At 57.0% G+C, this 18,455-nt stretch overlaps 1 protein-coding gene across 1 annotated transcript in view; it reads left to right on the top strand.

The window, feature by feature from the left end:
- The window catches only part of EPHA1 (EPH receptor A1), a 138,836-nt gene that overhangs the window by 63,316 nt on the left and 57,065 nt on the right, over window positions 1-18,455 (top strand). Inside the window, exons 7-8 of the mRNA XM_078655847.1 lie at window positions 3,913-4,072; window positions 17,960-18,056. Coding sequence (XP_078511973.1) covers window positions 3,913-4,072; window positions 17,960-18,056 — 257 coding nt within the window. The remainder of the gene's footprint in view (window positions 1-3,912; window positions 4,073-17,959; window positions 18,057-18,455) is intronic.

Below are 18,455 nucleotides of genomic sequence, written 5' to 3' on the forward strand. Positions count from 1 at the left end.
CAGTGGCTCGTGGCCAGTGTGTGGCCAGTGGCTAGTGGCCAGTGTGTGGCCAGTGTGTGTCCAGTGTGTGGCCAGTGGCTAGTGGCCAGTGTGTGGCCAGTGGCTAGTGGCTAGTGTGTGGCCAGTGGCTCGTGGCCAGTGTGTGGCCAGTGGCTAGTGGCCAGTGTGTGGCCAGTGGCTAGTGGCCAGTGTGTGGCCAGTGGCTCATGGCCAGTGTGTGGTCAGTGGCTCGTGGCCAGTGTGTGGCCAGTGGCTAGAGGCCAGTGTGCTTCCCCTGGCTACGACTTCGGAAGGTACTTTTTAGGTTGAGCCCAGGCAGCATACTCACTGTCTCTTCGAGACATGCTGTATCCACTCTGTGGGCTTACAGCCCGCCCATTGCCTTTTTCTTCCTCCCTTCGATTGTCCTTCAAAAATACTTGCTTTCTATTGGTTAATCCTTCCTCTTTGTCCCTCCTTATTGTGTTTGTTCACTCCAACAGATCACCGCCCAACTGCTGATAACGTTCCACTTTAGTGCTTATCTATTTGTGTCTGGGACTATTTTCTTTCTTTCTTTCTTGCTCATCTTTGCTGTGGCAACTGAAAGGCCTCCAGCCGCTGCCCGCCCCATCCCCTCAGCACTCACTCCAGGCCTCCTCTGTAAACAGAGCTGCCATTATTGTTCTTATCGCCTCAGATAGAATGTCAGACGCTGTTTACGAGGGGGCCCCTTTAATTTACTTTCTCTGACTTCAAAGTGAGAGGATTTCCCTCCGTTCCACAACCCCGGCTTCAACCGACGCACCCCTTTCCGTGTTTAGTAAACGAGTGCTTGGATAACGGTGCTTGGCGCCTGCCAAAGCAACACTGATCGCCATCTTGGACTTTCAATCCGAAACGCAGCAATGTTTTAGGACTTTAGAATGGACTAATGGTGTAGAAAAATGGTATTCTCTGAGAAAACTCGTCACATAAAATCAAGATTTCACTCTTTATCACTCAAGAATTCACTGTATATTACTGTACTTAGCACCAAACTGCGGGAAAAGCGATTTCTAAAATGCCGGCCTAGATTGCGACGAGTGTGCATGTCATGGTGTTCCTTCCTATTGCAGAACTAGCGTTGATTGCTTTGGTATATGCGAGGCCGCGTTCTCAAAAAAACACAACAAAAAATATTGTCAGAAAGTTGTCCTTTTGGCGTGGTAACCTCCCCCTCCTGCCTGACTCTGAATATGCACTCGGCTCCTGCTAATCGGGTTCCCAGGGCCTTTGTTCTTTCCCAAAACTGTACGTATGTTTCCACAATTGGCACACCTCTGCCCCACATGTAATCCCCTTGTAAAAGGTCCCAGTGGTACCGAGGGCTCTGTGACCAGAGAGGGTCTTTGAGGGCTGCATCGTGTATTATTCCACATTACGGGAACCCTCACAAACGCACACACACAGTGCCACTTCAGCCTGCGTGCTTTGGTGCAGCTGAAACTGAAGAGTCGACCTGGCACACATCCCTGTGTGCCAAGCCTGCCAGCACTGCAAGAGGCATAGGTAAGTCACCCCTACAGCAGGCCTTACAGCCCTGAGGCAGGATTCACTATACCTCACGTGAGTCCATAACTGCATGAGCAGATTTGCCCCCATAGTGTCTAAGTCCATTCTTGGACATTATAAGTGCACAGTGAACCCGTACTGAGTCCATGGACTGGGACCTGGTCAGTACGAGTCCCCCAGCTCCACGGTGGCTTCACTGAATCCCAAGATGTTTGGTACCAACCATCTCTGCTTAATAAACCCACACTGACACCAGTGTTGGATTCATTAACCCCTTGAGTGCTCATGACAAGGTCAGCTCGTCATGAGCTCCGGCGCTCCGGTGCTCATGACGAGCTGAGCTCGTCATGACCGCGCCCGTTCCGTGGAACGCTCGCAGGCTGGGCTGATTCCCCTGCTGTGCTGAGCGTTCCATGGGAACGGATGTGGCCATGACGAGGAGCACTCGAGCGCCGTAGCTCATGACTAGCTGACCTCGTCATGAGCACTGGGGGCGCTGTACGCGCCCCCCAGCACAGCGGGGGAAACAGCCCCGCACGGAAGGGGTTAATAAATGCACTCAGAGGTGTCCCCTGAAAACCTACCAATCCTTTAATGTGTGGCTGACTCGTCTGCACCAGCCGCTGCCTCTAGACATGTTTCTGACCCCTGGAGGGGAGAGCCTTGCGCTCTCGTGGGTCAGAAACAAAGCCTGCTCGGGGCGGAGGTGAGGGGGTGAGCCTCAAAGGCTTCTGTAGCAGAATAAGGACTGCAGGAGACCGCAGGTCAGTTCAGGAGTCCTTTATTTGAAGTGAAGGAGGAGAGGCGAGAGCGGACTCTTCCAAGCAGAGGCTACAAGTAACTGCCTTAGAACAGAACGACTAGTTGAGCACAAACATGGAACAGAAGTGGAAGTGCATTCCGGTGGAATACAGGGCCTGCGAGTGACATTCTGTAAAGAGTAGAACAATAACCAGAGTGACATATGTTCCCTTTCTATGCAAGCCAGGGTCTTCCCAGCTAGTGGAGATGCCCGCCCCCTGACCAAGCCCCAGTTTCGGCAGCAAGGTCAGTGGAAGTATTAGTAAGTAGGAGCGGTGTGTCCCCGCTCAGCCAGGCTCACCCCTAAGGTGTCCTGAGCTGAAGTGACCCCCTCCTTTGAGGATTTTAGCCAATAGGATTAGAGGTATGCCCCTGTAGGAAGCTGGTTCTGTATATACTATATCAAAGTGAGGTATAGTGTGCACAGAGGATGCACTCAAAAAGCACCCTCAGCGGCACTAGGGCGGCCGGGTGCAGAGTGTGGAGGCCCGATGTTATCCAAAGGGGGATTGGGGGCCTCCGGTTAGTGGCTGCTCACGGGCACTCCACTTGGATGTGGAAGCAAAGCTCCTAGGGCTTAGCTCTGGGCAGAAGGAGGATCCGAGTTAGAACACAAGGCGCACCCAAAGTGGCACGGGGGTGGCCGGGTACAGGGTGCTGATTTGGCATCGGGTGCCCTGTTGTTTTCAATTGGAATTGCTGGTTTTGTTTTTTAGCTGCAGGCTCGGTCCAGAAAGTCTTCGGGAGGAACCAACAGCTGGGCAGATAAGTTGGCAGGCTCAGGGACGTAGGTGCACATTAAGTCTCTTCTCAAGGGTGCAGGGCGGCCGGATGCAGGGGTGCCTTTTGAGGTCAGATTCCACATTACCGGGCCACTCGCTGTTGGGGGGGGTCTCTGTGCAGAGGCTGCAGGCGATGTTGGGGAGTCCGGGAGGGGTCAACCCACAGTGGGCTCAGACTCCGGAGCACTGGGGAACCTCGCTGGGACAGGTGGGGCACTCGGACTCTGCCACAGTCATGGGGTGCAGTGGTGGTTCCAGGCGTCGGGTTTCTTTGTCCTCAGCAGGCTCAGAGTCTTTCTTTTGAACAGAGCTGCTGTTCACAGGAGTTCCGGTCTTTGTTGAAGCCTAAGCCTCGCTCCTTGCTTCAAAAGACCACCTCTCACCTGAGACGCGTCAAGTCCCGGCCTGTCCACTCAAGGCTCGGCCCATCAGGCGCCAAGACAACTGGGGTCCTTTGTTCCCCATGTGGGGAGCCCTTTCAGCTGCCCACCCCTACCAGGGATGCAAACCTCGCTTCCAGGCTTCAGCGACCTCTCCAGCGATTAGAAGCTAATTGTCTGCAGAAGGTAGCACCAATAGAGAAGTCTCTCCACATTTCTTTCTCTCACTTACTCGCTCTCCTTCCTGTATTTTTCTTCTTCTCCTTTTACAGCTTCTCTCTCTCTTCTTACACGTGTAGTCCTGACGCCTGTTTTTCTTTCACTGATGTGCCCTCCCTTCCTTCTCTCTCTCTCCCTCCTCTGATGAATGATCCCTCCCTCGCACCTCCCTAATCCTGGTGTCTCATCCTTCACAGGGCGAGGAGGACCACTTCACTGTGAAACGCCAGCAGGAGTCGGAGCTGACCCTCCCGGACCTGCAGCCGGACACTGTCTACGTGATCCGGGTCCAGACGCAGACCCCTCTGGGCCCCGGGCCCCTGTCCCCCCCGTACGAGTTCAGGACCCTACCACCAGGTAAGAAGAGGCAGACTTCTGGGGGTTCCTTGTCCTTGAGCCCTCATGTCGGAGTGGAGGTGAGCTCAGACGCCTCATTTCCCTTAGGCAGAGCCCCCCGCCCCTGTCCCCCATGCCACAGCAGGTGGTCCTTTAACCTTTTAGACGGGGGCGGCTCCTCTGTAATGGCGAGGAGCGTCGCCCCACAGTCCGCGCCATTAGCATTAGATGGTAAATAAAATGGCAATGACACAGTTATGGTCATATTATTTATGCCGTCTGTCTGAGCCCCGCATTAACCTTAGGCCGGGCGGGTGGGCGTGTCAGGGAGGCGGAGTCGAGCGCACTCATACATGCGAATGCGTGCTTGGCCGGCCGTCCTAGGCCAGTTACACAGCAGGCTCAGAGAAAAGGCCAGGCTCCAATGCACCGTCTAAGCAGCAAACGAGGACGCTCAGACCAATCCTGGCGCAGCTCTCATGTGAGAGCAGCGTTGGGATTGGGTGTGGAGCCTGTGCCCTCCGGGCCCATCCCGTTCCGGCCTGAACAGCGACGGGAGGAGCAGCGAGGTGTCTCTCCGCAGAGTGGCAAGTAAGTCTTTTATTTTTTTTATTTTCTATTATTTCAACCCCCCTCCTCAAACCTCTGCCCTCCCCCTGCGGCCGCTTTACCACTTAAGATAGGCGGCAGCCGCCACTGCTTTTAGAGGTCCCCTCCCCTCAAGAAGAGCCCCCTCGCTTCAAAGTGGCGGTACCTTCAGCCCTTCATAGGACACCTCCCCCTAAGGAAGAGCTGTTCTCATTTCATAACAGGTGGTCCTCCCCCTCAAGAAGAGCCCCCTCAGTCCATAGTGGAGGTTCTTTCCACCTTCCAGAGCCCCCACCCTCTCTGGAAGCCCCCGCCTCCTCATTTCATAGTGGATGTCCTTTCGACTTCCAGGTCCAAGCCACCCTCATTTCAAAGGAGACGTTGACCTCAGGGCGCTCCACTGGCTTCTGATACACAAACACACTCATTTCAAGCCCCTCACACACATTCAAGGCCCCACCTACCTGAACCGTCTCATCTCTTTCAACCAACCACCCAGACACAAGTTACTTACCTTCAAGGCACTCTTTCTGGGGAGACTCTCCCTTCTGGTGGACGCACTGACCACAGATTCCTCTCTGACCCATCCGCCTGCCCCTTCCGTGGACTCGACGTCCGACTGGTTATACGGTCAGATGCTCGATCCAGCGCAGAGTCGGATTAGCGACTCATCTGCTGTTCTGTGTGTGAGGGTGTGGCAGGTTCCTTTAAAAGCTGCGGTCAGAGTGTGGGGGGGTTCCTTCGTATGGCTCTATCGCCATTTCTAGGGGCGCAGAGGAGCCCGAGAGTGCCCCCTACCAGCGCACAGGAGCGATCGCAACAAAGGTTCCGGATCCAGCCTGGTGCCTGGGGGGATTCAAGAGGTGAGGAATCTGCTGTTAGATAGATGATCCACTCGTTCTTCGTAACGGGGGTTCAAAGGTGTGAAGATGACCAAGCGTGGTCCTGAAGAAGGTTCTAGATCTTTGATGCTTGAAGGGAGAAGCCGCCTTTAGATCATCTGAGGCAGCCCTTGAAGACATCTAAATGTAAGTCCTTGTCCAGGAGAGACTGCGCAAGAGGAGGACACCGTATCCACCCAGCAGTGGTGCTTTGAACCCTGCGCTGGTGCTGGTAGACCTCATATAAAGCACTAGCAAAGCCAAGACATGAGTTCACGACTTTCTTCAAGGAAAAGAGTTTAATAAAACAGTGCATGCCGGCAAGCAGGGGGTGAAATGAAGTCTTTTCTTGTGAAATTAGAGGAAAGAGCATGAAATGTGGTTTGCAGGCCTCACATTGAATGTCCCACGGCAGCATGCCTTGGTTCAGAGAGTCATGGGAGACCCCAGCAGGAGAGCAGAGCATGTCTCGATGAGAAGTTTCGGCTCGAACCAGTCTTTCTCAAGCCAAAAGTACAGGAAATTGCAAAATGTAGTGAATTTGATGCAATCAAAAAGTTTTGACTTTTGCGTGGAGCTGGCTGGCAGGAGCTTCAAGGGTCAGGTGGAAGATGCTGGCTCAGAGGGGGTGTGGGGGAGGAATGGGGCTCTACACACCTTGAGTTGTGTGGCCTTTTATTTGGGCAGTGAAGTCACAACGTCACATCCAGTCCTGGTCTCCACCAATGCCGGCGCAGAGAAGCCCCCGTCACTGCGCTGGTTGGTTCAGTGTTCGGTGTCGTCCCTTTAGTAGGGACAACCTATGGAGAAGGTGCTAGAAAAATACTGTGAGAAGTTAGCCTGGCATATGCTGTCCACTCTTCTAGTGGGCACCGTGCACCAGTCTAATCGACCCTTATTGATGGTGGTTGTAAAGACAACCTATGTAGAAAGCTATCCTAGTGGTAGCTGTGGAGAGCAGCCTTCAGGCTAAGTCTGGAAGGAATGTAAAGCAGCTTGTTTCACCAGTCTATAATCTCGTGAATGACCAAACGAAACGAGAACCACACATGAGATATATAAAAATATGTATTTATTACTAAACACTCTCTACTAACCTCCTTATGAGATTAGAGCACAAAGCACACAATTTTACATCACTAGAACAACAGTAAATAGCACAATCCACAGGGGGAGACGGGACCATATACTAAGAAGGTGGTAGAACAACGATGACTTAACTAGACACACAGCCTAGAGCACGTAGAAACACTGGGACCCCAAGGAACCACCCAAGGTAGTGACCCAGGAGACCCACGGTGGACGGGTGCAGTGTGTAAACACAGGCGCGAGCTCTGTACAATCCTATGGGAACGTCGCGGTTGGAATTTTAAAGATTAAGGACACTTCGTAGAGGACTTTGAGCAAACCCTTTCAAACATAGAAGGTTCTAAGGCCACCACCCTTGAGAGTACCGAGATACCCGTGTTACCTATCCCAGGGGAGCCGGGTGCATAGGGGTCAAGTGATGTCGGAAACCTTCATCGTTTTCAATGGCGTGATGAGGAAAAGTGTCCGGTGTGATCCAAACCTGGATCCGAGGTGAGAGGAACCGGAAAGCAGAGGGGACAGAGTATGGGTCACTTCAGAGTGACCGGGGCAAGATAGACGAATGCCCACCGATATCGGGTGTTTCAGGTGAGATGAGGTGAAGCTTGAGTCTGCAGCCACGGGGACCAGGAGACATCGACGATGACCAAAGTCCGTGAGGTGAGCTGTTCCACGAATGATGTCGAGTGCTGGGGGGGTCAGAGTCTGGAGTGAGCACCAACAAGTCTTGGCAACTGCAACCCACACGTGCAGAGTAAATAAGCTTTGGTGAGGACCAGCAAGGTCCTGGGGACTCTCCAAGCAATGGAGAGTCAGGGCATGTCTTGAGCAACCAGGAAAGCCCAAGGAAAGTCAAAGTTACCTTCACAGGGACCCAGAGGCCAACGGACCAGGGATCAAGCTGATTCACAAAATACCAGGCCACGGAACACTGTAGTGAAGGCCGGAAATCTTCGGTGGAAACTCTGCTCGGGGTCAGGACTACAAGTAGCCCAAAGCACAGCCCCAGGGGTCGCCGGAAAGCATATGCTGCTGCAAAAGTACACGGTACACAGGGGTTCGGGTTGCAGGGTCCCCACGAGGGATACAGGCCTTAGGATTGCTGAGTGTTCAGATCAACCTCAGAGACCACGGGAACCCACCTCCTGTGTTGCAGAAATCTTCAGAGTCCTCGGGAGCTCGGGAGATGCAAACCGGTCAGATGCATTTAGGTGCCGGCCTTGCAGGGGAGTAACACCCTTACTCCAAGGGAGATTCTTCAGCTATCTTGCGTAGTGTAGATCGTCGAAGTACTTGGTTTCTGTAGCAGAGTTTCGTCCAGGTAATTTTAAAGTCCTGTAGTCAGGGGTTCCCATCTTATACCCAAGGAAGTGGTGGGACAAACTCTGGGGAACCACATATATTGTTGGCTGCGTCACAAACAACCCCGGAAATAGATTCCGAAAGCTGCAGAGGGGCCCTACTTATGCATGGGCACCCTCTGTTAGACGGGGACCTGGAGGGTCGGCCGAGCACAGTGATCGCACAGACAGGTAACTTCCCCCCCACAGATGGACACCACACAAAGATCAGGGTAACACCTTTTATAGGCACTTCTGGTAGTAGAGTGGTACGATACAAGGTGATCAGGACACGATGATCTTCTCAATTCTAGTCTCTAGTAAGGGAAGGGGGTAGCGGGACAGTCTTGGTACCCACGGGTACGGAGGTGTAACGGTGATAGCTCACAATCCTCGAGCTCGGTGTTCGGATGGGTCAGACCGCGGCAGCGCCGGCAGGTCCCGAAGAGGTCGTAGGTGGCAACGGGCCGCGGCAGCGCCAGCAGGTCCCAACGAGGATGAAGGTTACAACGGGCCGCGGCAGCGCCAGCAGGTCCCACGAGAATGCAGGTTGCAACGGGCCGCGGCAGCGCCAGCAGGTCCCAACGAGGACGAAGGTTGCAGAGGGCCGCGGCAGCGCCAGCAGGTCCCACGAGGATGAAGGTTGCAGAGGGCCGCGGCAGCGCCAGCAGGTCCCACGAGGATGAAGGTTGCAGAGGGCCGCGGCAGCGCCAGCAGGCAGGACAATAGTTCACAAGGCAGGGCTGTGGCAGCGCCAGCAGTCCGTCAAGGATGAGTTCTTCTCGGTGTCTCTCGACTCCAGGATACAACTGCCTTCCTGTCCTGGGGCGGCCTCAGTTATAGGTCTGGCGCCCTTTGATGTCCGGACCCTCGCTCTTGGAGGTCGGGAGGCCTGGGATGAGGGAGTCCAGACACCCAGCAGGGGGGTGGAGCCAGCGCCCGAGGAGGCTGGGGGTGCTCGGCACCTGGCGGGGGAGAGCCATCGACACTTCTTACTCCCATTGACCTGCCAAGTGGTCCGTTCACCTCCTGGGTGGAGGGTGGTGCCGGGATGTCGGGGCCTGGCCAGGCCCAGGGTTGGGGTCGGGCTGAGGCCGCGCGGCCGCGTGGTGCCGTGTCCAAGATGGCGGCTGGGCCGGGCAATGGTGCTGACGGTGGCCCGGGCCCTGTCCTGCGGGGAGGGAGCGAGCCCTTCATGTGGCCTGTCCAACATGCGTCCCCCCCAGCTGAAGGCGGGGAGAGTCACCCATCTTCTTGGGGACTTTCCTCGTCGAGGCGGAAAAAGCGGGACAGGCCATCCGCGTTGGCGTGGTCTTGGCCAGGACGATGCTCCACAGTGAAGTCCATCCCCTGCAGGGAGATGGACCATCGCAATAGTTTGGGGTTCTCCCCCCGCATCTGCATGAGCCATTGCAGGGGCCGATGATCTGTCTGTACCCGGAAATGGGTTCCGAAGAGGTACGGCCGGAGCTTCTTGAGGGCCCATACCACTGCGAAGGCCTCTCGCTCAATGGTGCTCCAGCGCTGTTCTCGGGGCAGTAGGCGTCTGCTGATGAAGGCCACGGGTTGGTCCACTCCTTCGGGGTTCAGTTGGGAGAGGACGGCCCCAATACCATGGTCGGAGGCATCGGTCTGCACAATGAACTCGCGGCTGTAGTCGGGGGCCTGGAGCACCGGAGCGGTGCACATGGCGGCCTTCAGCGTCTCGAAGGCCGCGTGACAGTCGGGAGTCCAGTTGACTCGTTTTGGGTTGTTCTTAGACGTGAGTTCCGTGAGGGGCCCCACAATGCTGCCATAGTCCCTCACAAACCGCCGGTAGTATCCGGTGAGCCCCAGGAAGGCTCGGACCTCTGTTTGTGTTTCGGGGGGTTGCCAGGACTGGATGGCAGCTACCTTGAGTTGGAGGGGGGCCACCAGACCGCTCCCCACTTGGTGTCCGAGGTAGGTCACGGACCCCTGGCCGATTTGGCACTTGCTGGCCTTTATGGTGAGGCCGGCCTGTTGGAGGGCCTGCAGGACCGCTCTGAGGTGGTGGAGGTGGTCGGCCCAGTGGCGGCTGTATACCGCGATGTCGTCCAGGTAGGCGGCGCTGAATTCTTCGAGGCCCGCCAATACCTGGTTCACCAGTCTTTGAAAGGTGGCTGGAGCGTTCTTCATGCCGAAGGGCATCACTCTGAAATGGTAGTGTCCGTCCGGGGTGGAGAAAGCGGAACGTTCTTGGGCCCTGGGGGTGAGGCCGATCTGCCAGTAGCCCGCTGTCAGGTCAAAGATGCTTAGGTAGCGGGCTGCCCCCATGCGGTCGACTAGTTCATCTGTTCGGGGGATAGGGTGAGCGTCGGTTCGGGTGACCGCGTTCAGCCCCCGATAGTCGATGCAGAATCGGAGCTCCGGCGTGGTGCCCGGTGCCGCGGCCTTGGGGACCAGGACGACCGGGCTGGCCCAGGGACTGTCCGAAGGCTCGATGACCCCGAGGGCGAGCATCTTGGAGACTTCTTCTTGGATGCATGTACGTACCCGATCCGGTACCCGGTACGCCCGGTGTCGGACAGGAGGACTGTCCCCCGTGTCCACGTCGTGCAGGCACCAGGAGGTGACTCCGGGTGCGAGGGAGAACAGGTTTGCGAACGGCAGCAGGAGGGCCCGGCAATCTTGACGCTGCTCTGGGGTCAGGGCCTCGGAGAGTCGGACCCCGTCCACCGAGCCATCTCTTTCCCGAGTCCTCAGTAGGTCCGGGAGGGGCTCGGAGTCTCCTTCTGTGCCACTGTCGGTCGCCATCAGCAGGCTGAGTTCTGAGCGCATGAAGTGGGGTTTGAGCCTGTTGGCGTGGAGGACCCGGAGGGGGTTCCGGGGGGACTCCAGGTCGATGAGATAGGTGACGGGACTCCTGCGCTCGATCACCTTGAAGGGCCCCGTCCATTTGTCTTGCAAGGCACACGGTTCGATGGGGGACATCACCCATACCTGCTGACCCGGTTCAAACTCGATGAAGGAGGCATGTTGGTCGTACCACTTCTTCATGTCCTCCTGACTGGCCTCCAGATTGGCTTTAGCCATTTCCCTGAATTTCCGGGTCTGATTGCGGAGGGTCAGGAGGTATTTGTAGACGTCCGGAGGGGTCTTTAGGGGGGCCATTTCCCATTCCTCCTTCACTAGGCTGAGAGGCCCGCGAACGGGGTGTCCATACAGGAGTTCGAAGGGGCTGAAGCCGAGGGACTTCTGGGGGACTTCTCGGTAGGCGAAGAGGAGGCACGGTAGTAGCACGTCCCACTGGCGGCGTAGGGGTTCTTCCAGCCCCATGATCATCCCCTTGAGGGTGCGGTTGAACCGCTCGACTAGTCCGTTCCCCTGGGGGTGATAGGGGGTGGTGAAGCGGTAAGTGACTCCGCACTGCTGCCAGAGGGATTTCATATACTTTGAAATAAAGTTCGTACCCCTGTCGCTGACGACTTCCCGGGGGAAGCCCACTCGAGAGAAGATCCCCATCAAGGCTCGACCCACTACTGGGGCTGTTATCGTACGAAGGGGGACCGCCTCAGGATATCGGGTAGCGTGGTCCACCAGGACCAGGATGAAGCGATGCCCCTGTGCTGTTCGGGGGTCCAGGGGCCCCACAATGTCTATTCCCACCCTTTCGAACGGGGTGGTCACCACGGGGAATGGTTGTAGGGGTGCCTTGAGTTTGCGGCCGCTCTTCCCGCTGGCCTGGCAGGTCGGGCAGGACCGGCAATGGTTGGAGACGTCATTTCTCATTTTGGGCCAAAAAAAGTGAGTCACCAGGCGGTGGTAGGTCTTGTCTTGGCCCAGGTGCCCGGCCAGGGGGACATCATGGGCTAGGTTCAACAGGAAGTCTCTGAAGTGGAGGGGCACCACCAGCACTCGCCCGGCCCCCAGTTCTGCGATTTTCTGTTCGCTGTACAAGAGATCATTGTCCCAATAAACCCAGTGGGCCCCGGTGGTGTCTCCTTGGCTCTGGGTGAGCGCTTGCTGTCGCAATCCCTCGAGGGAGGGGCAGGTCTTTTGCGCCTGCCGGAATTGTTCCTGGGTGGGCCCCCCTTCTTGACGCCACTGAGCCAGGTCGGGAAGCTCGGGGGGCTGTGGGGACCCCTCGGGGGCGGGGTCCGGGTGGTCGGTCTGGAGGAAGTCGTCTTCTGGAGTGATCGAGGGCGGAGGTGCTGCCCATTCTCGTTCTTCTGGTCTAGGGATGGTGCGGGTGGCCATGGACCGGGTGGTTACGCACGCCCAGTCCGGGAGACCCAACATCCCCAGATGCTCTCTTCTTTCCACAGCGGCCCACGGGGAGCTCTCGAGATCGTTCCCCAGGAGGCAGTCTACGGGGGCATCGTCACGGACAGTTACTTTCAGCATGCCGGACACTCCTCCCCATTCGAAGGGGACGCAGGCCATCCGACACAGGCTCTCCGAGTTATCTGCCGATCGGACGGGGCAAAGTACGTTTGGTAGGATTTGTTCTGGGGTCACCAGGTGACAGCGGACGGCCGTCACACTGGCCCCGGTGTCACGCAGGGCCTCGGCCTTGCGCCCATTGATGCTCACCCATTGGCTGTACTTCCGAGTGTTGGCGGGCAGGGGAGTCCGCGGGACCATGTCTCTTCCTCCTAGGCATGCCAGGGTCATGGCGGCGGGTTCCCACTCGAACTGCTCCGACTCATAGGTCTCCGTGTCTTCGGAGACTTGTTCTTCTCCCAGGGCGGCGGCCGCCATCTGGCGGGGCCCGGGGACCTGGTTCTTCGGGCAGGTCGGGTCACTGGCATAGTGGCCGACTCGCTGGCATCGATGACACGTCACGTTAGCTCGGAACCCCGGGCGCATCGGGGGGTTTCCCCGGCCTACTGGGGCCGGGGTGGCGTTAGTGGGTGCGGCCGGGACGGCGTCTCTGCCCCGGCCCGGGCCTCCTCCTCCTCCTCGGGGACGATGATGACCTTGGTTGGTTCTGTTCTGCTCATTCGGCCCACTCCGGGCCACTCGGGTGCTCTCCCACCGGTCAGCCTCGGTGGCGAGCTGCCGGGGTTCAGTCAATTTACTGTCGAGGAGGTGCTGCCGGAGCTCGACGAAGCAGTTGTTGGAGAGGTGCTCCCACACAATGAGATTGAAGAGTTGTTCGTACGTGGTTACGTTGTTACCCTTGATCCACCCCTCGAAGGCTCGGCTGAAATAGTTCACGTATTCCAACCACGTCGTACCTGGGATCCGGGTGCTGTTGCGGAACCTCTGGCGGTACATTTCGGGTGTAAGTCCATATCGACTGAGGAGGGCGGCCTTCATGTGGTCATAGGACGTCATTTGATGGTCCGGAAGCTGCAGCAGGGCATCACGACCCTCGTTGACGAATCTCCCCCATAGGCCGGCTCCCCAGTCACTTCGAGCGACCCGGTGGGCGGTCATGGCAATCTCATAGGCCTTGAACCACTGCTGTATGTCGTCGTTCCGGTGATATTCTCGGACCACATCCTTGGGGATGTGGACCTTCTGCTCGGTAGGACCCGGGGAGTGCGGTTGCTCGGGCACCCCTAGGTTTTTGTTCAGTTTGCGTATTTCTATCTCCGCTAGTTTGCACTCGTGCTCGTATGCCAGTCTTTTTTCTTCGAGGTCTCTCTGTCTCTGTTTTTCCTCTCGCTCTTCTCTGAGCCGTAAGTGTTCTAAGTTTATTTTTTGTTCCGCCAGTTTTAATTCTCCGTCTAATCTGAGTCGTGCCAAGTCTAACTCGTGTAATCTATTTTTTTCCCGCTCTTGGATCTCTTCACGGGACGGGCCTGTTCTCCGTTCCTCCGTCCGGGTGGTGTTGACTTCCGGGGCTGCGGGGTCCCGGGGGGTGGCGGTATTCGTCTCTGTCCAGGCCTCTAGGGCGTTTTTGAAGTCTTCTTTTGTGCTTAGCCCGGTGGTAGCAATGCCTAAGTCCATGCAAAATTGTTTGAGCTCTCGGTGGTTGTATTCCTCCAGCTTTTCCATCTGGAACTCCTCCGCCGATCCGCTCTCTTTGGTCGTCATTGTGGTTTTAGTCGTAGGGTGAGTTACTGTCTGTACGGTACGCGTTGGTTCGGATCGCGCCGCTAGCCACCAATGTTAGACGGGGACCTGGAGGGTCGGCCGAGCACAGTGATCGCACAGACAGGTAACTTCCCCCCCACAGATGGACACCACACAAAGATCAGGGTAACACCTTTTATAGGCACTTCTGGTAGTAGAGTGGTACGATACAAGGTGATCAGGACACGATGATCTTCTCAATTCTAGTCTCTAGTAAGGGAAGGGGGTAGCGGGACAGTCTTGGTACCCACGGGTACGGAGGTGTAACGGTGATAGCTCACAATCCTCGAGCTCGGTGTTCGGATGGGTCAGACCGCGGCAGCGCCGGCAGGTCCCGAAGAGGTCGTAGGTGGCAACGGGCCGCGGCAGCGCCAGCAGGTCCCAACGAGGATGAAGGTTACAACGGGCCGCGGCAGCGCCAGCAGGTCCCACGAGAATGCAGGTTGCAACGGGCCGCGGCAGCGCCAGCAGGTCCCAACGAGAACGAAGGTTGCAGAGGGCCGCGGCAGCGCCAGCAGGTCCCACGAGGATGAAGGTTGCAGAGGGCCGCGGCAGCGCCAGCAGGTCCCACGAGGATGAAGGTTGCAGAGGGCCGCGGCAGCGCCAGCAGGCAGGACAATAGTTCACAAGGCAGGGCTGTGGCAGCGCCAGCAGTCCGTCAAGGATGAGTTCTTCTCGGTGTCTCTCGACTCCAGGATACAACTGCCTTCCTGTCCTGGGGCGGCCTCAGTTATAGGTCTGGCGCCCTTTGATGTCCGGACCCTCGCTCTTGGAGGTCGGGAGGCCTGGGATGAGGGAGTCCAGACACCCAGCAGGGGGGTGGAGCCAGCGCCCGAGGAGGCTGGGGGTGCTCGGCACCTGGCGGGGGAGAGCCATCGACACTTCTTACTCCCATTGACCTGCCAAGTGGTCCGTTCACCTCCTGGGTGGAGGGTGGTGCCGGGATGTCGGGGCCTGGCCAGGCCCAGGGTTGGGGTCGGGCTGAGGCCGCGCGGCCGCGTGGTGCCGTGTCCAAGATGGCGGCTGGGCCGGGCAATGGTGCTGACGGTGGCCCGGGCCCTGTCCTGCGGGGAGGGAGCGAGCCCTTCATGTGGCCTGTCCAACACCCTCTAACGTAAAACCCAGCACCCTGCCTTCAGGGGGTGACTGATAGGTTTATATGTGCAGTGATTCAGAATAGATATAGTGAATGTTAGAAATGGGATTTCCAGTTGGCTGAGGCTTGCGCCAAAGCCAGGCAGAAACCACCACTCTAGTCAGGGCAAGGGAGTTACACGCCAAAGAAAACCCCTGCTCACCCTCTAGGCAACATGGTGTGAGCAGAAAGGCTTATCCCGGAGGCAATGTAAATTAAGTGTTTGCGCACGCACCCCCAGCAACAACACCCAAGGCTCACCACAAAGGAAACTCCACACAAGGTTATGTATAAAAATAGCCTTTGTATTATAACAAACACATTAGATAATAAATACACACTTTACAATGTGCCATAGGCACGGGCATAATTTACAGGGGATAAGGTACATGGGACAGGGCCACGGGCGCCACTGACAGGAATAAACACTTTTAGAACCAGTACTTGGTAGAATTAGCACTTTGTAGGGATAACCCTTAGCACATAGAACAATTGTAGAACAAAATAGAAAATAAAGCACACAACCAGTAACCACTGGTAACAGGTAAGTACTACCTGCGCAACCCTAACCACCTAAGGAAAATGTACGCACGGAACCAGGACCTCACTAGCAACCCCTGTACTAGGAAGAACAACCACCTAAGTATCACTATACATTTAGCGGTATAGGCCTGAAAACATTACACATGATGCATACAAACATTCAGAGTTGTAGGGAAAAACACATGATGCATAAACATACATTCAGCGGTGTAGGGAAAAGCACATGATGCATAAAAACACATTCAGAGGTGCAGCAAAGAACAATTGCGCAGAAATCACATCGGCAAGAACATGTAAATTGTACCAAGGCCAACTGGCCTCTCTGGGGCTGAAACGCACTGTGTCCCAATGTCAGGGTGCCTAAATGGAGCAGCTGCCCATAAGTGCTGGGTAGCTGTGGAAACAATGGGGCCAACACGTGGGAGCCTCGCAGGCTCTGTGACCCAGAACAACTGTGGAGCCTGCTGTGGGGGGAGCGACCCGCTGCCAGCCGGGGCCTCTCTATCACCCTGAATGCCCCCTCTGATGGCGGAGTGCCTCTCGGGGGACTTGCAACTCAAAATGCCCCACAAGAGCCCTCCGTGGGCTTTAGAAAAATTGCGGGACGACGGAGGAGCGGCCCGCTGCCAGCCGGGGCCGCTCTGCTATGACCAATGCCCCAAGCTCGTGGGAGTCCCTCTGGGGGGGGACTAGAAACAACAATTATGGCCTGGAGCCTCTCGTGGCCCGTAGAATGAATGGCAAGGAGTGGAGCGGCCCGCTGCCTTCCATGTGACGCTCTACACTATGAGCCCTGATGAGACGCCCGCACTCACCGGCAACAGGGGGCCGCGTCTCCATCGGGCTCCCTCTTCTCCCGGCAGCTCTGCTTAGCTTCGGGACTCTCCGGCACCGGGGAGCCTCGCGCCCAGCCGCACTCCTCTCGCGGCGTGTCGTATGGAGGCGGGGTGGGCTCCCGTTTCCTTCCTGCTTTCCTGGGGCAGCCAATGGCAGCGCGGCGATTCTTCCCCGGGCAGCCAATGGCAGCGTGGCCGTCGGACCAGCCCCTAGGCTCCGGGGGCGCGTTAACTCATGGTGGCGATTCCTCGGGAAAGTACGGGGTAGGCTCCCGGGTTGAGGCAGGAATAAAACGGGGTGAGCTCCCTTATATAATCCCGGACACAACGGCCCTGGCGGGGTGGGCACCTGCCAGGGGCCCTCGAAGGCGGAACACGGCAATATGCGGCGTGGGCAGCCGCCAAAGTGAAAATAAAGCGCTCTGAGTGCTCGGGCTTCAGAAGGGTTAAAAGTAAAGCGCTCTCATGCGCTAATGAGACACAGCCTCTTTTTATACACTAAATCCCTTTGTCTTTGTGTGCAGGGTGGGGGGAAACCAGTCGCAGCTGGTTTTGGAGCACTCTGATGTGCTCAGCCCCTCTCACTACTCACTAGGCAGGCTAGGGTCATCAGTCGCACCACAGGGGGCGGAGCAAGCATTGTGTGGGGAAAGCCCAGCCCTATTTAGGTCCCAGGTGTACCCCTCCCTCACATTACACATGCAGATCTCCCATTCACCACTGGGGCAGACCCATCCTGACTCCTGGAGCCTGGCACACCAGCCAGTCACAGCCAGTCACAAGCCAGCACATTCACTGCACCGGTACACCAACTTCTAGAAGTGGCACTTCCACACTACACACATTCACGCTGCACACATCATCGCGCAGCATTCAATCACACGAGTCCGTACATACCAAACTCGCACCTGCACACCCCATGCATCAGGAACTACCTGGGACACATACATTCCCCATGCATTCCTATGGGAGGGCAGGCCAAACTCACCACATGCACTCAGAGTGCGCACGCACTTTCCACTGGGACACAGTGGTAAAGTGCGCAGAAACCAAAAATCACTATCACCAGGTCACATACCAAAAGCAAAAAGTTCAGGGGTGAACCTGCCAGAAGTGCCAAGTCCAACAGTGAACCTATATCTAAGTAAGGGGTGCAAGCACCACCTTACACAGGCTGCAGTAGCAGACCTGTGGTGCCATTTTGGAAGGCTTCCCAGGGGTGGCACAATACATGCTGCAGCCCCTGGTGGGCCTCTGGGGTACCTATGCCCCCTCTCTTGGTCTCATCTGCTTGGCCTCTCTCTTCACCCTGTGAGGAGGGATCCATCTGTGGGTGGGGGGGTCAGAGGGGTTGCCTCCATTTTTGCATCTTTTCCTTGTGTCCTGGGGGTCGCTGCTCTGCTCCACTGACGCCCTAAGGATCCCTCCCTCTCCCTCCCTCTCTCTTTCAGACCCCAAGGGCCTGTCGGCGGGGGAGGCGGCGGCCATTGCTGTGGCGGTGCTGGTGGGGGCCGCAGTGCTCGTGCTCGTCATCTACATCCGGCGCAGGTAGGAGGGGACCCCCCCGGGAGGGACTGAGGGAAGGGGTGCTGCGGGGCTTGAGTGAGGGAGCCGAGGAGTGAGGGAGCCCAGGAGTGAGGGAGCTCAGGAGTGAGGGAGCTCAGGAGTGAGGGAGCTCAGGAGTGAGGGATCCCCGGAGTGAGGGATCCCCGGAGTGAGGGAGCCCCGGAGTGAGGGAGCCCCGGAGTGAGGGAGCCCCGTAGTGAGGTGCATCAATGGAGTTACATGCGGGTCTCAGTCTCAGGCCAGCAGGGGGTCCAGGGGTTCGGGGTAAGATGGGGGTAAGTCAGAAGGCTCCTGTGTGGGTATTACAGTGGAAATATAGGGGTGCTAAGGGTCACTGTTTGGGTGCACTGCCCCTTGTCAGGGTGGGGGTACTTTGGCCGA

The sequence above is a fragment of the Lissotriton helveticus genome, chromosome 7, assembly GCF_964261635.1.
Source record: "Lissotriton helveticus chromosome 7, aLisHel1.1, whole genome shotgun sequence".
Classification (NCBI taxonomy): domain Eukaryota; kingdom Metazoa; phylum Chordata; class Amphibia; order Caudata; family Salamandridae; genus Lissotriton; species Lissotriton helveticus.